The sequence below is a fragment of the Trachurus japonicus genome, chromosome 4 (genome assembly GCF_045865225.1).
Source record: "Trachurus japonicus isolate A0001 chromosome 4, Traja_1.0".
In the NCBI taxonomy this organism is placed as follows: Eukaryota; Metazoa; Chordata; class Actinopteri; order Carangiformes; family Carangidae; genus Trachurus; species Trachurus japonicus.
The window spans coordinates 2348867-2366547 of NC_140910.1; the positions used below are offsets into that span (position 1 = coordinate 2348867).

The 17681-nt window shown below is 43.0% G+C and overlaps 1 protein-coding gene across 1 annotated transcript; it reads left to right on the forward strand.

The window, feature by feature from the left end:
• The first annotated feature begins 398 nt into the window (after nt 1-398).
• Nucleotides 399-15757, forward strand: lonp1 (lon peptidase 1, mitochondrial). Its single transcript, XM_085773347.1, has 21 exons — nt 399-987; nt 1434-1522; nt 3001-3120; nt 3233-3398; nt 4004-4117; nt 4250-4311; nt 5751-5880; nt 6301-6384; nt 6481-6549; nt 6676-6827; nt 7922-8060; nt 8144-8322; nt 9374-9461; nt 11425-11547; nt 11899-12015; nt 12167-12307; nt 13451-13616; nt 13730-13816; nt 13932-14059; nt 14200-14364; nt 15077-15757. Exons 1-21 carry the CDS (start codon nt 436-438, stop codon nt 15230-15232), a joined length of 3027 nt encoding a protein of 1008 aa, XP_085629473.1. The 5' UTR covers nt 399-435; the 3' UTR covers nt 15233-15757.
• Nucleotides 15758-17681: the final 1924 nt, after the last annotated feature.

Here is a 17681-nt window from a genome sequence, read left to right on the forward strand (position 1 = left end):
AAAAAACACATTATGAATTTCCAATGACAAATTCAGTGAACATTTATTCCCCCTCCTATTCAATCTTTACTGATGATAACAGCAGCAATAAGTGCAGTTGGACATAAAACAGGAGCCAGGGGGAGCTTTCACATAAAGAGCAAATAATGAGAATGAGCACAAATGAAAAGTTTTAGCAGCTTTCTTGTTTTTAGAGTCAGATAGCTATACTTGTACTTTTTTTCTTTTCTTTTCAGAGGCTATAAATGAAAGTTTTGTTGAGGGACTACATTTGTTTATGGTATTTCCCTAAAATGATCAGCAACTTTATTACATATACTAACTATATAAATATATTTGCTTTTGTTATGAAACTGTTGTTGTATCATCAAGTCAACGTCATCAGGCGTCGACGGAAGAAGGTCGGTCACATGCTGTAGAAAGCTCCAGATCAACATGGCTGCCTGCATGAAGATGCTCGGCGCTGCCAGACAGCTGCACAGAAACTCGGCTCTTGTTAAAGTGAACTGGCCCGGCAGCAGCTGCGCTGCTCGGACCGGCCCCTCGGCTGTGAGCCGGCTTCAGCCGCCGCGGCTCTACACCAGCACCGGGACATCACTGAGAACCAGCGCCGACCGCAGCTCCATCCTCCCGGTCAGCACAGCAGTGACAGCCGGCTACAGGCTGACCGTCACACCGCACCGATGGATGCGGGCCGCTGCTGTTGTCCGCGGCCACACCGGGCTCCTCACACCGGCCTCCCGACCCTACATGCTCCAGGACAGGATGTTCGGGAACCGGGCTGGCGGCGCGGGCTTCTCCGGAGAGGACGGCGGTGACAGTGCGGGCTCCGGGGGAGAGGAGTCGGGGGGAGATGGGGGAGCGCCGTACAGCGAGCCTCAGATGACGGCTCTCACCCCCATGATGGTGCCGGAGGTGTTCCCTAACGTGCCGCTGGTCGCCGTGAGCAGAAACCCGGTGTTCCCCCGCTTCATCAAGATCATAGAGGTGAGAAGGAGCCCTGTTCTCATGGAGACGCGGGATGATGCAATCTTACAGCAACCCTCTGTAGAGGTCAAACCTGGATGCAGGGGTTTCACAACTGGCAATGGGGCAACACAGTCTTGTCTCTATCATTTATATAGCTACAGTGAAAAATAAGATCAGTCATAAAGTTTAATTTAACTGTGCTTACTGGACAGGGGCTGTTTTTAATGTGCAGCTGACAGCAGATGGAATATGGCTGTTTATTGTGTAATTAGAGAGACAGCTTTTGCACATGATCTACCACCACATGATTAGTTAGTGGACTAATTCAAACTGTGAGCTCACTCCTGTAGCAAACTACAGAGGATAATGAACAGAATGCATGAGGATAGATCTGATATGTCAGGCAAAGAGCTCCAAGCTTGTGTGTGTGTGTGTTTGACATGTCTGTCTCTTTTCCCTGTCAGGTGAAGAACAAGGCGTTGATGGAGCTGTTGAGGAGGAAGGTTCGTCTGGCTCAGCCATACGCTGGAGTCTTCCTGAAGAGAGACGATAGGTAGGCTAAGTGTGACAGTGGCCCCAGCAGGAGAGCTGCAGCTCTCCTTCACCGAGGGCAAACACACTCTGCTCTCTCTGTTTGCTCACTCGCTGCCCCACGGTTATTAACAAGGTCAAAGAAGCGAGACCACATCACTCCCATTCTTGCATCATTACACTAGCGGCTCCCTGTTCACTTCAGGATACACTTAAAAAAATATATTTTTTTTACAATCCCTCTGTGGTCACGCCCCTTAATATATCTCTGAACTTGTCACCCCTTACACCATCACCAGAACCCTCAGATCCTCAGACCGTGGTATGTTGGTTGTGCCTTGTTCACAGACAAAAAAAGTTGTTTTGGCTTTCAATAGCATTTACATTACATTAGCATTTTACATTCATCACCCTGGGTTTTAATCATTTTTATTTCTTCTTTTGATAAATTGATGTTGGTTTGTATTGATGTTGGTCTATATGTGTCTTTATGCCTATTGCCTATGTGACATGTTGCCTGTGAAGCACTTTGGTGCAAATGCTCTTTGCTTTTAAGGTGCTATATAAACTCAGCTTACAGTCACTGGCTTTGTAAAACTTCATTAGATGGGGAAGTTGGCCACCTTTTAAACAGAATAAACAAACATTTTTTATCACTGTCTTCACTTTAAAGTTGCCTGCATCATTGAAGTGCCTGCTGTGTATTTGTCACTGAAATCAGTGGGACTTTATAAGAGTGCTTTTTTTTTTTTAATCCAATATTTTATTCATTTTTAAACAGACACAGAACAGAGAACATACATGACAGCAGAGGCAAGTAAAAACATATTACATAGATAGACTGAATGGCATAGAAAGAGAGGCAAAAAAAAAAAAATACAGGTAGAAATAAAATAAACACAAGAATAACAATACTATAATGGAAAGAGTGCTTTTTTAACTTAAATATAATTTTTTGCATAATAGATTGGATGTGATCTTATTTACAGAACTATGTGCCAGTACTCGACTCAATTCAGGAATCATTCGACTGTGTTCTCTGCTTTATTGAGCCAAAAAAAAAACTGTACATACAGTGAACTCTTGTAGACATGTTAATTTTCATAGTAAGAGAGTATTCAAAACTTATATGAAGGTCTTATTATATTGTATGAGTCTGCCATGTAAGAGACGATATAAGTAGAAGTGATGATGCAGTAGGGTTTGGGTTGGGGGGGGGGGGGGGGGTTCTGGATTTCACAGTGTGAGAATGTAAATCATTTCTGAGATATTTTTGGAGATATCACCACAAAGTTGCAATTTTAGTTCCCAGTGAGAAACTATGAGGAAGAACAGACTGAGGAATGGCACATATCACACAGGGGAGATATGTTTGGATGAATATTGTGTATTCCACCTCAGAGTGAAGGAGCAGAGTATTGTAAATTGTACACATCATCAGTGTTTGTGCCTGCTGTCCATGTCTGGCTTCGTAGTAATGAGTCTCTCTCTCTGCTGCAGTAACGAGTCCGATGTGGTGGAGTCTCTGGATGCCGTCTACTCTACAGGGACTTTTGTTCAGATTCATGAGATGCAGGACCTGGGAGACAAGTTGAGGATGATTGTCATGGGCCATCGCAGGTTAGAGACACCAGCACTACTGCTGCTGCTGCTGGGGGGGCGGGGGGGTCTTTGGGGTGAAAAGCATGGTTGTTTGGCTACAGTATATTAACAGTTTACTCTGGTCTATCAGGGTCCGGATCACAAGACAGCTGGAGGTGGAACCAGAGGAGGATGTGACGCCCCCTGTGTTGACAGAGTCTGAGCCTGAGTCCCCCCCCAAACCTGCACCAAGACGCAAAGCTAAGCGCAGCCGCAAGGACCAGCCGGAGTCTCTGGCAGAGCAGCTGGAGGACAAGGTCTGTAACACAGTTTGCACACGTTTTATATGTAGTGAACTTAATCTAGATGTAATGAACATCAGGAGAGAACTACAACACGAATAGAGGGCAGGACACAGAGTTTAAAGTTTTGATACAATATAATAAATTTAATATTGGTTTAAAGTGAAAACTAAACTAAGTTTAAAGAGAGATTTAAATTTAATCTTTCGTCATTAAAAAATTCTACCTTATTGGTACACCCCATCCATATTGTATCGATACATTTAAACTGATGCCCAGAACAAATCAGATGAGTATTAAATATCAATATCCAAAACATTTGAAACTCATATCAGGCGAAACCTGTGATTATGAATGATTCATGAGTGATGATTCAGACCTGAACTGTAAATAAATATCTATATATCTGATCAGAAATCAGAGAAAAAGAAGCTCCTCACTGATCAGGTGGTACATACCGTTCAAGCATGAGCTCAGAAAAACAACTGGTTTCCTGTTTGTTGGTGCGGTTTAGTTTATACTTTTACAACCTATTCCAACCCATCGACATGATTAGTTCTGTATTGATGATGTGTTTTCATATTGATAGATGTTGTTTGGACTTTGTTGTGGTTGGTCAGATTTCAGAAGCAGATCTGACTCCAGAGCTTCAGCCTCTTCCCTCCTCCGACATCCTGATGGTCGAAGTGGACAATGTTCAACACGAGCAGTTCACTGTCACCGAGGAAGTCAAGGTACGAAACAACAGTGCATGACTGAATGTGGTGCATAAGCAGCGGTAAGAAGATAAGCTGTTGCGTTTGTAGCCACGTCATAAATCACATGATCACTGGTCAACTAGAAGCTGTGATGTGTTTGTTCTGCAGGCGCTGACCGCTGAGATAGTGAAGACCATCAGGGACATCATTGCACTCAACCCCCTCTACAGGTAAGACTCCTGTTTAGTCAGTCAGCTACCTGTCACCATCTGATTCTGTTTACATGATGCAGCCCACAGACTGAGCACAGGTATTCTGTGGTATCACACCACAGGTTTTCTTCAATAGTGTCTTATAATATTTCACATGGTGTTTTCATATTTAATAGATATTTAATTCCCTAACCTTTAAGCCCCACTGTGTAAAAAATCGATTATTTCATTCAAAAGTAGAATTTCTTTAATTATTAATTACCCCCATCAACAAACTGAAGTGTTCTGTTGAGCTTTGAAATTGCCATTCATATACGTATACGTAGAGCTAACAAGGCAAACAAGCCGGATGTCATTTTAGTTGATGAGAGAGGGCTGGTAAAACGTGGGTGAGGTAAACAATATGACATCGCCATGACAACATATTGTCTGTATGTATCGTTTTGCCTGGAGCCGAAGGACCACTTGTTAATCCTGTTACGAGCAGCGGCTGTCGCCTGTCTGCCCGATTCCACCTGAATGCAGCATGAAGAATATGAATGAGTTTGTTGCGATTTACAACCTCACCACTAGATGGGAGTAATTCCTACACAATGTACCTTTAATGACTAAAACACCCTAGCCCTCTCTTAGTATAATATACTAAGACAGGGGTTCTCAACTAGTCTCACTCTGGGACCCACATTTTCCCATGGTCATTAAGTCGCGACCCACTTTTATAGAATTCAAACCAAGAATTTTTTTTTTTTTAAAGCCTTTAAATACTCATTTTGCTCTTTATTGAGCAAAGTGCATTTCAGAGCACATGAATGAAACTGAAGAGGACCATGACAACTGCATGTACGGAAGTGAATAAAAAAATATCAAACTGCACAAAACGGAGACCAACAAAACGATATATTTGACTTCTAATGCATCTCTGCATTCAGAGCATGTTCACAAAAGTGAATAAATATCAAATTGCACAAAATGACCCACAAAACAAAACAAGATTCACTGCATTCAGGCCACATTAATAAGAAACTGATATCTTTGCATTCAGAGCAAATAATAAGAAACTGAGGAGCACCATTACAACTGCATGTGTTCACATGACACGTGCCTTTCAATATAAGTTATTTTTCAAAATAAAAGACATGTCCAACATCAGATGTGCATTAAATATTATTTACTTTTTTGACCAGCTGTCCGCGACCCATCCAGAACGAGTCCGTGACCCACTTTTGGGTCCCGACCCACCACTTGAGAACCACTGTACTAAGAGACATATTATGTCAGGTTTGCTTATCAAATAAGTCTGCAAAATGAAAAGGTGTCACACGTTTCATTAAGACAAAAGATAAGTAAGCCACCAACAGCTTGGAACGTGGAGTTTTTTTTTAATGTGCAGGTAAAAAACAGCAAGCTCAGAAGGGATATCCTCATCCTCAAAATGTTCTGAAATGTGTGTTTGTCAGGGAGTCTGTCCTCCAGATGATGCAGGCCGGTCAGAGAGTGGTCGATAATCCCATCTACCTCAGCGACATGGGAGCCGCCCTGACAGGAGCCGAGTCACACGAGCTGCAGGACGTCCTGGAGGAGACCAACGTGAGCCCACAGTTCAGAGAAGTGGCTGTGTGCTGCTCTTAGACACAGCATGTAGTCCTCATCCTTCTGACTGAACTGTGCTGTTTAAAAAACACTCCCGAAAAATGAGATGTGCACGTGTCAGCTTTGTGCGTGCTTGTTTTGGAGTGCAGCCTCTCATTCAGCTCTTTCTGGTGCCCTGAGGCAGAATAGGATTATTAACGCCCACTGAAGGAAACCCCCCACAGCTACGGTCGATGTGTTCCAAAAAGAAAAGTCTTTAAAGATCTGGGGTCAAACTATTTGATTTAGTAAACATATCCTAAGATTATGTTCGGCAGAAAACAGCACACAGCTGCTCCCCTAAACAGTTTGGCATCAATATTTATATCAATATATTCAGTTTTTCCAGGCGTTTGATATGTGTTGTTGTCTCTGCAGATCCCTAAGCGTCTGTACAAGGCTCTGTCACTGCTGAAGAAGGAGTACGAGCTCAGTAAGCTGCAGCAGCGACTGGGCCGAGAGGTCAGAGCTCACTGATAAACCTGTATGAAGTTTTATCAGCTTCTGCTCTGTTCAACCCTTCTCCATCACTCACCTGTGTCCCTGCTCTGCTCACAGGTGGAGGAGAAGATCAAACAGACCCACAGGAAGTACCTGCTGCAGGAGCAGCTCAAGATCATTAAGAAGGTAATGATGGATGGATGGAGGAAGGGAGGCTGATCCCGGGTCAGAGGCTGCTGTGCTCCAGCAGTTCCGAGGAGCAGCTCTGTGAACTTGGACCCATTAAAACAAAGTGTCTGTGTGTGTTTTCAGGAGCTGGGTCTGGAAAAAGAAGACAAGGAAGCTATCGAGGAGAAGTTCAGAGAGAGACTCAAAGACAGGACTGTCCCTCAGCACATAATGGACGTCATCAACGAGGAGCTCAACAAGCTGGGGCTGCTGGACAACCACTCCTCAGAGTTCAAGTGGGTTGTTTTATTTATTGGTCTGACTAGCATGGAAAGACTTTTGACTCAGGATGATACAACTACTCAGTGACACCACATTTAGTTTAAGAAATCATTACGGAAAATGTTTCGACGTGTCATGACGGCCCCGTTCTTCATGTTAAAGTACAGTGCAACAGAATTCACAGACACTAACCATGTTTCCATCCACTTGGCAATGGCATTATCTAAATATCGATATCTGTGCTGTTTTGTGATCATATTGGTGTGTTGAATTGTTTTCTTGCAATTTAAGGTGTTTCCATTCATTTTTGTACTAAATCTCAAAATAGAAGAACATCTATCCTTAATCTTAACCGATTATCGGAGGTCAGGCTGCGGTAAGCCAAGTGTGATGAGCTGCTGGAGTCGATGCCTGGAAACCGCTAAGCTGTACGCATTCTGGCCAATATAAATAAATATTGTTATACTAGTTATAAGTTATACCAACTAACAGTTCTAAGTTATACTAGGCTATAGGCTAGTGTTTATAATGCAACATGTCTGTCATCAGAAGACAGCGGCGTGTTGATGCAGATGCTCCGCGTGACCTGTGACCTGTGGTTTGTGATCGGCAGCGCTTAAAAAACAGTTCTGGGAGATCATGACACTTCACATGAAGCCAGTCCTTCTGCCTGTACACCTGCATATTTCTTTGTTTATTCCCACCATGTCTTTGAACAGCTGGAACACGCAGCAGAATTGACATGAAATGATCGGAACTCACATTTATCCGACAGAACTGTTTCCGTCAGCATTTGTCGCAGTAACTTTGTATCGATCAAGAGAAAATCCGATGAGATCGACTGTATTAACTTTTTATCGATATTCATGATATTTAATCGTATTTTACTGTTTCCATAAGGAATTTTTACTTTATTATTGCTTAATGCAAATAAAAACGTGTGGATAGAAGCATGGTTACTGTTCAGTCTGCACTAAAAATTAGGAATGAGAGATGAATCCAGAAGCTTCCACACAGTGTGTAGTGGTGATGATTCCTCCTGGTGGAGGAGGAAATGACTGTAGAACCACAGACAAAGAGTAACAACAAGTGTGTGTGTGTGTTTCAGTGTAACCCGCAACTATCTGGACTGGCTGACCAGCATGCCCTGGGGCACCAACAGTGAAGAAAACTTATCACTGGAGAGAGCTAAAGCTGTTTTAGAAGAAGACCATTATGGGATGGATGATGTTAAGAAACGCATATTGGTCAGCAAATGCACACGCACACACACATGCACATACAGTACAAACACACGCAAACACCTGACTTCATCTGTGTGTCTGTGCAGGAGTTCATCGCAGTGAGTCAGCTGCGTGGCTCCACCCAGGGGAAGATCCTGTGTTTCTACGGCCCCCCTGGTGTAGGGAAGACCTCCATCGCTCGCTCCATAGCCAGAGCCCTGAACAGAGAGTACTTCAGGTTCAGCGTGGGAGGCATGACCGACGTGGCTGAGATTAAAGGACACAGGTGGGGACGTCTATGCTGTTGTTATTACTGAGGGCTCATTTTTAAAGGGATCATTTGGGAAAATGGGCTTTATGCACAACTCCACTACTTCCTGAAATAAGCCAGCTCGTTTATTTCCTGTCTTACATTATTGGACCAACTGATTAATCCAGGTGTGCCTGACCATTATTGTAAGGTCAGACACACCTGGATTAATCAATTGGTCCAATAATGTAAGACAAGAAATAAACGAGCTGCCTTATTTCAGGAAGTAGTGGAGCTGTGCATATAGCCCATTGGCCCATTGCCATAATCCCTATAGTTTTAGGAGTAGGTTTGTTACCTTTAATTATTGGTGCAAGCTATTTTTAGAACGGCCGAGCCGCGAGCTGCTCAGAGCTACGCTATGGAGGCTAATGGGATTTCTTGGTTTCCCTCATCAAACTCATCAAATACACAATCCAACAACTCCAAAACGCGCTGGTGGACAAGTTGTGACCTGCACATTCACCACGCTATGAGATAATAACAGAACGTTACGAGACAGAGTTGTTTTTTAGGTAAATTCATGCAAAACCGCTGATTTTTCGGCAAGCAGTCTCTGCATTTACCTCTAAAACAACTCTGTCTCGTAACGTTCTGTTATTATCTCATAGTGTGGTGAATGTGCAGGTCACAACTTGTCCACCAGAGCGTTTTGGAGTTGTTGGATTGTGTATTTGATGAGTTTGATGAGGGAAACCAAGAAATCCCATTAGCCTCCGTAGCGTAGCTCTAAGCAGCTTGCAGCTCTGCTCTGCTGTTCTAAAAATAGCTTGCACCAACAATTAAAGGTAATGAACCTACTCCTAAAACTATAGGGATTATGGCAATGGGCCAATTTGCCAAAATGTTGAACTATCCCTTTAATATGTTTGTAACAGTCTTATTATATAGAGACAGCTCTGTGGGGACAATGTTGAACCCCACCAGTTTATTTTCTCACTTATCAGCCGTTGATATATCAAGGTGAAACCTGGAGAAAGATGGGAGGCTGCTTTCTAAAATGTGTGTGTGTGCGTGTGTATTCCAGGAGGACGTATGTTGGAGCGATGCCAGGAAAGATTATCCAGTGCCTGAAGAAAACCAAGACGGAGAACCCTCTGGTGCTCATAGACGAGGTCAGTGTGGTGCTGCTGCTTCCTTAGCTCTGTCTGTTGGGTTCGGTGTCAGTCTGTAAAAAAGCGGCGTGATGGTTAGAGGACGTCTGGTCGTGTTGTGTTCACTGTTTTGTTTTTGTTTGTTTATTTGGATCTTATTGGATGGGCCATTCTTCCAAGAGTCCATAGCATCATAAAACATTACAGAATACAATACAAACACAATACTGTATAACTGAAACGTAATACAATATAGAACAGACACAAAAACATACAACACATGAATGGCATTATACACACAAAACAAAACTTATACAGATAATATTACATAAAAGCTATAGCTACCCTCAATCACAGTCATCCAGTTACAATAAAAGAGGTCAAATACTTCTTAAAAAACACCCCTAATGTTTTGTTTAAAATGTTTTTCTGATAAATCCTAATCCATAACTTCACAGCCTGAAAACAAAACATCCTTTTACCAGTTACAAGCCTATTCCTGGGTGAAGCTGTCACTGTCTGTAGTGAGCAGATGTAGTGTGAGTAAATGATTGTTTTATTGTTGTTGGGTTATCTTCAACCAAACAATCTACTACAACTAAACTAATTAATGTTGTTTACTCCAACCTGACACCACCCCAACTCATCCCACTCCCAACCGCTGCAGTCCAAGTTCACAAAGTAACAGCAATCCAACAACACCAAAGGCAACAACCTCACCTCACAACAGAAACAACAGTTGGACCATCTGCATTTGATGGTAATTTACAGGATGGTGGATCTAGAGATTAAAGATTAGCACGCTGCCCTCACACACCAGGCTCACAGTCAGACTTCTGACAGCTCCTAGACAACCGGAGGGAGAGGGAGACGAGGCCAGATGAGCTCTGAGTCCTCCTGGCTGTCAGTCAGGTGGAGGCCGGGGCTGTCCAACGCAAACAGAAAAATAAATCAATGACCAAGTTGTTGTCATAACAACAGTGAGAAATTCATTCTTTCATGTCTCTGGTCAGTGACTCGTCCAGTCTGTTCATAAACAAGCTGTCAAGGTCCTGTCTACTATCACTTTATTTACTTATAGTGAGATGTATTGTATAGTATGTTTAGCTGAGAGAAGCATGAAGTGAGTCCACACTAAGTAAACACCAGAGTTCATAGAAATAGATTCATCAGATCAACTTTAGTCTTATTAACAAATGCAAATACACTTTGGCTAAATGGGTAAAGAAGAGTGTTTATCGTATTTACTGTGTGAGTTCAATAATGTTAGCATTTTAGTATTTGTTTGGAAAATATTACTGTAAACAAAAAGTACAGCTAAGGCTGCTGGGATATGTTGTATATTCTTGATGTATTTCTTGATAATCCTCAGGAATGAGTGTTTTTGCTCGATGAATCTATTCAATATTTGTGGAGGATGTTTAATAGAAGCTGAAATATAAACCTCATGGTGGGAAAGTCATCAGAACCGCACTCAGGAGCACACTTACGCACATTTGAGAGCTGACACTTGTGCAAAATAACTGATTATTGCGTTTTCTTCTGTTCTGCAGTTGTATGATATTATATGATTTGAATAAGAATTATTTTTCTTATCTTTTATGATATTTTTAATGATTATTTTAATTAAGAAGATATTGGTGAATGAGGCCCATTGTCTATAAAGTTTTGTGCTGGAAACGTCACCAATAGTTTCGGTCTTCAGTACATTTATATAGCTGATATCAGTCATGTGCTCAACGTTGGAGTGTCTCTTTAGATCCTCATTTAAACACAGTTTCCATAAACCAAACATAAAGATTGAGGTCAACTCAGGTCTTAATACAGCTATAATGTGTATCTCTCTGTGAATGGTGGATCACATGTGGTGTGGAAGGTGTTGGTCATAATGAGGAAGCCACAGAGGATCAACACTAAAATGAAATGACTTCACAGTGTTCATGGTATTAATGATGGGTCTCTAACACATCACTGTCTTTCCCAGGTGGATAAAATGGGGCGCGGTTACCAGGGCGATCCATCCTCCGCACTGCTGGAGCTGTTGGACCCTGAGCAGAACGCCAACTTCCTCGACCACTACCTGGATGTTCCTGTAGATCTGTCAAAGGTAGGACAGTGTTTATTCTGTACAGTATGTGCAGAGCATTCAGAAAGTCTTCAGACCCCTTCATCTTGTTATGCTGCAGCCTCATGCCAGAATGACAAATAATATCTCCCCCTCATTCATCTGTCCTCAATATCCCAAATAGAATTGTATCTCAGAATTATTAAAAAGCAAAAAAGCAAAACATCACACTGCTCAGGATTCTCCATTTGTTTTGATCATATTTGAGATGTTTGAGGAAGGGGCTGCCTGCAGAGCTCAGAGACGCTGTGTAGAGATGGAAAGAGTTTCTGAAAAACAACACATAAGAATCAGTCCTGTGAGCGCTGCTTATCTCTGTCTGCCCAAATCAAGGTTTTGTTTATCTGCACGGCCAATGTGACCGACACCATCCCAGAGCCGCTCCGAGACAGGATGGAGATGATCAATGTGTCTGGGTACGTGGCCCAGGAGAAGCTGGCTATCGCCGAGGTAACACCAAAGTCTCCCACTGTTTTATTTAGAATGCATTATATTGGATGTAGAGGTTGTCACTTATTGTTGATTATTGCTGTGTATCTGTACTGACCATGTTGGTGCATCCTGTTTTTAATTTCTCTCCTTTGTGTGTGTGTGTGTTTAGTGTTACCTGGTGCCTCAGCTGCGCTCTCTGTGTGGTCTGACAGAGGAGAAGGCCTCCATCTCCTCCGACGCCCTCAGCCTGCTCATCAGACAGTACTGCAGGGAGTCTGGAGTCAGGAACCTGCAGAAACAAGTGGAAAAAGTAAATATTGTCTGATCTTTTCTGATCTGATGGAACAAACAGAAAACTGCCTGTTAAATGTTTCTTAAAGCCCCAGTATGTAACCTATTTGGCTTTTTATTAGCAAAAATCAAATATTGCTTTCATAAATACGTATTTCACTGAAGTCGAATCACACCAGCATACAAATAAAAGCTTTCTCGTACCTTAGAATGAGTTGTTACAAGCCGTTACAAATACGTAAGTGGGCGATGCACCATTTTTTCCGTTGAGTGGCAGCGTGACCGTAGGTAACCACGGAAACTCAGCGGAGCTGTCGGCTCAGGGAGAAAGTTTTCCAGGTAGCGCCTGTTAAAACTGTCACCACTGTGTAGTGTGAGGAAGGACGGAGGCACTGATGTTGCATTCAGGTGCAGTCAGGCAGACGGCCGTCGGCAAACCAACCGGATGTCATTTTACTCAACGAGAGAAAGACGGTAAAACGTGGGTCAGGTAAACAATACGACATCACCATAACAACAATAATAATGTTGCCTGTATTGTTTTGCCTCGTGCTGGCGGACCACTTGTTTACATAGACGCTTGTTTATCCTGTTACATGCAGCGTCTGTTGTCTGTCTGATGTCTGCCCGATTTCACGTGAATGCAACATCAAGAATACGTTCAGATTTGCAACCGCACCACTAGATGGGGGTGATTCCTACATATTATACTTTTAACGTCACTGGTACCAGTTTCTCCGTCAACACTCTCTCATGTGAACCTCAGTGACACAAGCAAGTGACAGGAAGATCAATCATTCTCTCACTAACCCGCACATCCTCCACTTTGTGCCTCCTCACTGGCCACAGTCAGTCAGAGCTGGAGGTGGATTGTTTTTAGGAGGTACTGTAATTCAAATTTGGCTCGAATGTCCACTTGGACTCGAGGATGAATTAATTAGATTTTGGTGATCAAATGAGAAAGGACAAAGTCATCGTGACCTCACAAAACACTTTTTGGCCACCACTCAAGACTTCACGCAGCAAATGCAACAAAAACTCCTTTTTAATTCAGCATTAACAAGGATGTGGTCTGAAGTGGAGGAGGCAGAAGAGCACTTAGGCAGTGAGTGTGAATGTTTGTGTGTGTGTGTGTAATCCCTTCTCCATCTGCGTGTGGCAGGTTTTCCGTAAGGTGGCGTTCCGTATCGTCAGCGGTGAGAAAACCGCAGTGACTGTTACCCCCGACAACCTGCAGGACTACGTGGGTAAACCTATTTTCACGGTGGATCGAATGTATGATATCACCCCACCAGGAGTGGTCATGGGCCTGGCCTGGACCGCAATGGGTGAGAGACACACACACACACACACACACACACACACACACACACACACACACACACACGGAAAACCATACAAAATGATGACACTGAGTATTTGTGCTGTGTTGTCTCTGCAGGAGGGTCAACGTTGTTCATTGAGACGTCACTACGTCGTCCCTCCGGAAGAGAGGACCCTAAAGGGGAGGGGTCACTGGAGGTCACAGGTCAGTCAGGGGAGGAGCCCCAGTCAGATTCCTTCAGCAGATGTTGAACAGATGTTGAACAGGTGTTGAACAGATGTTGAACAGATGTTGAACAGGTGTCCGTGCTCCTCTGCAGGTCAGCTCGGTGATGTGATGAAAGAAAGTGCAAAGATCGCCTCAACCTTTGCCAGAGCCTTCCTGATGAACCAGGAGCCAGAGAACCACTTCCTGGTCAACTCCCACCTGCACCTGCATGTACCTGAGGTAACCATGGCGATACAATAGTGTAAATACGTGATTTACTGATAACTGTCGGTTGATCTTTTTTATTCTTTTTTTACTTACTTTACCAGCCACTCAATAGATTTTGCCTAAAGCTGCCACCGTGTTTGTTTTGTTCTTAGGGGGCGACTCCCAAGGATGGACCAAGTGCCGGCTGCACCATCGTCACAGCACTGTTGTCCCTGGCAACAAGCCGGCCGGTGCGTCAGAACTTAGCCATGACTGGTGAGGTGTCACTGACTGGCAAAATACTGCCAGTGGGTGGAATCAAAGAGAAAACTATCGCTGTAAGTATGAGACACGCACACACAGAGATGTAAAAGGATCCCAAAAACAATATGTTTTTCTTTTGAGCACGAATAACGTCCATTGAGTCGTTTATATGGCTGAATTTCTAAACGTGTTTTGTCAGTGGAGAAGGTCAGAGCGTCATTATGAAGACGTCTGAGTTTTGAGTTTTTCAGTGAAAGGTGAAATAACTGATCGGGTCCAGTTCTTAGAGAGAAGAGCTGAGCAAAGTTTAGGGCTAAGATCAGGTTTAAAGGGATAGTTCAACATTTTGGCATATTGGCCCATTGCCATAATCCCTACAGTTTTAGGAGTAGGTTTGTTACCTTTAATTGTCAGTGCAAGCTATTTTTAGAAAGGCGGACGCTACGGAGGCTAAAACAACTCTGTCTCGTAACGTTCCGTTATTATCTCATAGCGTGGTGAATGTACTTGTCCATGAGAGCGTTTTGGTGATGATGATGAGTTTGATGAGGGAAACCAAGAAATACCATTAGCCTCTGTAGCGTAGCTCTGAGCAGCTCGTGGCTCTGCTCCGCCGTTCTAAAAACAGCTTGCACCAACAATTAAAGGTAACGAACCTCTTCCTAAACCTATAGAGATTATGGCAATGGGCCAATTTGCCAAAATGTTGAACTATCCCTTTAATCTGAACCAGTCTGACAGTCTGATCTAGTAAAGAACCGAACTGAGATGTCTTGTCCTCGTCAGGCCCGACGTGCTGGCGTGACCTGCATCATCCTGCCTGCGGAGAACAAAAAGGACTTCTCTGACCTGCCAGACTACATCACCCAGGGCCTGGAGGTTCACTTTGTGGATCATTACAGCCAAATCTACCCCGTAGCGTTCCCACAGAGCCCGTCGTAACCCACCGCAGCTGCAGCCATAAGACCAGCTGTACCAGGACTTCTCATGGCGCCTCAGAACCCAAAGCTCTGTTTGTTACTACACCATCACTGATCACTGTCATTGTGGTAGTAAAATTCAGTTATCGCTTTTTGACTTTACATATGCAGTTGGGACTGCGTCCAGCCGTGGAGATCGGCTGGAACAGCTGGCTCTGTGATTCTGCACATGATTCCGTTACAGCCACCAGAGGACCCTCGAATGTAAGAGGACCGTCATGTGACAGAGGACAACGTCACTGAACTGAAACCACGCAGCCAACAGTGTGAGAGACACGGACACTCACAGTGAAGTGATGGTGATGATGAACACTGACGGGTCGGTGGCTTCGCTGCCAGGCAGCTTCTCTTCTCACAGCTCTCGTTGTACAGGGCCGTCGACGGATTCTTTCATAGATTTCTTATATTATTTTATATTATTATAGGCCCAATGTGATGATGATGATGATGATGATGATGATGAAATAAATTAAATAATAAACACAAATTTGCCGCCAGCTACTATCTGTTCTAATCACCCTGTGGACTGGTGACTTGATTTTGTGAGTGTTTTTTGGGGCTTAAGCCTTTAATTGACAGGACAGTCAGATGGGAAGTGGGAGACAAAGAGAGGGGAATGGCATGAAGCAAAGGGCTGCCAGGGGAATCGAAAGCTGGGGCCGCTGCAGCGAGGATTACGGCCTCAACCCAGTGAGCTAAACGACGCCCCTTTGTGAGTGATTTTTAATCGACACAACTGAGATTTATTTGAGAGAAAATCTGTTGAGTGTTAGTTCACTGTCCATATAGTGTACAGGTGTGTGAGTGGGGCACATGTGTCATTAGAATGATGTGGGTCGTGTTGGAAGTAATCTCAACTCCCTGGAGGCCGACAGTTTTCAAAACTAAAAAAAGAAAAAAAAATTAAATATGTAAACAGATGTGAAAAAAAGATAATCATAATATTCCGACTCAGTACATTTTACAGTTTTAATTTCAAAATAACTGTTTATTGCATCTCGGTAGAGTTTTCCTTTGGTCTGGAAGGACAAACAACCAACCAGATAATTCAGCCCTGATTATGTGATTAACATGAAAAGTGGAAGAAAATAAAACGTCACTGTCAACTGATAAAAAAAGAAAAGAACTAAAAGTAAATAATAGATCAAATTTACTGGGATGAAATATAAAACAAAACTTATATTTTACAAGTATTGCACTATTTCACTGTTGCATGTTGATGGTGTGTATTTTGTTAATTAGTTTTTCTTCATATTTAACACTTTGGGTCTTCTCCTCTCACCACTCAAGGTTTTGCTGCTTTCTACAGTTCAGACTGCTTCGTCCCCCGTGAGGATGTGAAGTTCAAGAGTAAAGAAATATAAGTGAGGAGTGGACGGAGGGAAGCACTGTGGTCCTGTACAGATGTTTACAGGTAATAAGAGAGACACAATGTCATTTTATTTATTTATTTTATATTAGTTTGAACAGGAATTAGAAGGGAATGAGGCATGGGATTGAAGGAGACAGCAGTGCCTGATGAAGAGGAGGCAGAGGTGAGAGTAAAGGCACTTCCACCCTTAGTGCTGAAGAGGGGATTACATTACCGGTACAGAGGATGCTCCATTTGCTTTAGAGGAAATGAGCAGGGTTGTAAGACCTGGATCAACAGCTCGAGGGGAGGATTAAATCTGCAGTGTGGCCTAATGTTTGAGCAATAAACATCTTTGGGGTGTAATGGAAAAGTAAACATCATTCCTGGAGATAATCCTGAACAAACTCGTCATGACTGTGTTGTTCTTTGATATCACACTGTACTGTGTAGCACGATGATGTAAGATGCAGTTTTGTTCACACAGGAAGGACAAACTGTAACCTTGTCAGATAATGAGGGACTCACAGAGCTGTCTTTAATCTGCCATCTCCTTTGCTATAGGCTTCTCATCCATGCATCTCTGGTGAGTCCATTTGCAAACGTCTTGGATTAATTTTACAGACAGACAAGGGTTGACGTTATGTTTTATTCAACAGAAATTGCTAGAACAGGGGCTTAAGTGTTTTATAATGAAGTATAGGAGGTGGGAACGCTGCTCGGTGGAGAGAGGCAGGAAGCCAGGGAGTGATCCATCAGGTCCAATGAGGAATGGGCCAATTGGTCTGATGTCACATGTAGTAAAGATAATGGAATGAATGATTAACATTCAATATGGATGATGACACAGGGGTTCACATTATCCGAGTGGATTTAGAAAGTAGACTGTGTCTGGACACATAAATTAAAAGAGCACAAAAAGTTTGGACACCCCTGGTCAAATTTTTTGTGAATGTAAACAGTTAAGCAAGTGGAAGATGAAATGATTTCCAAAGGACATAAAGTTTTTGCAATATTTTAATCAATATCATTGTATTATTTTCGCTTTATATAATTTTAG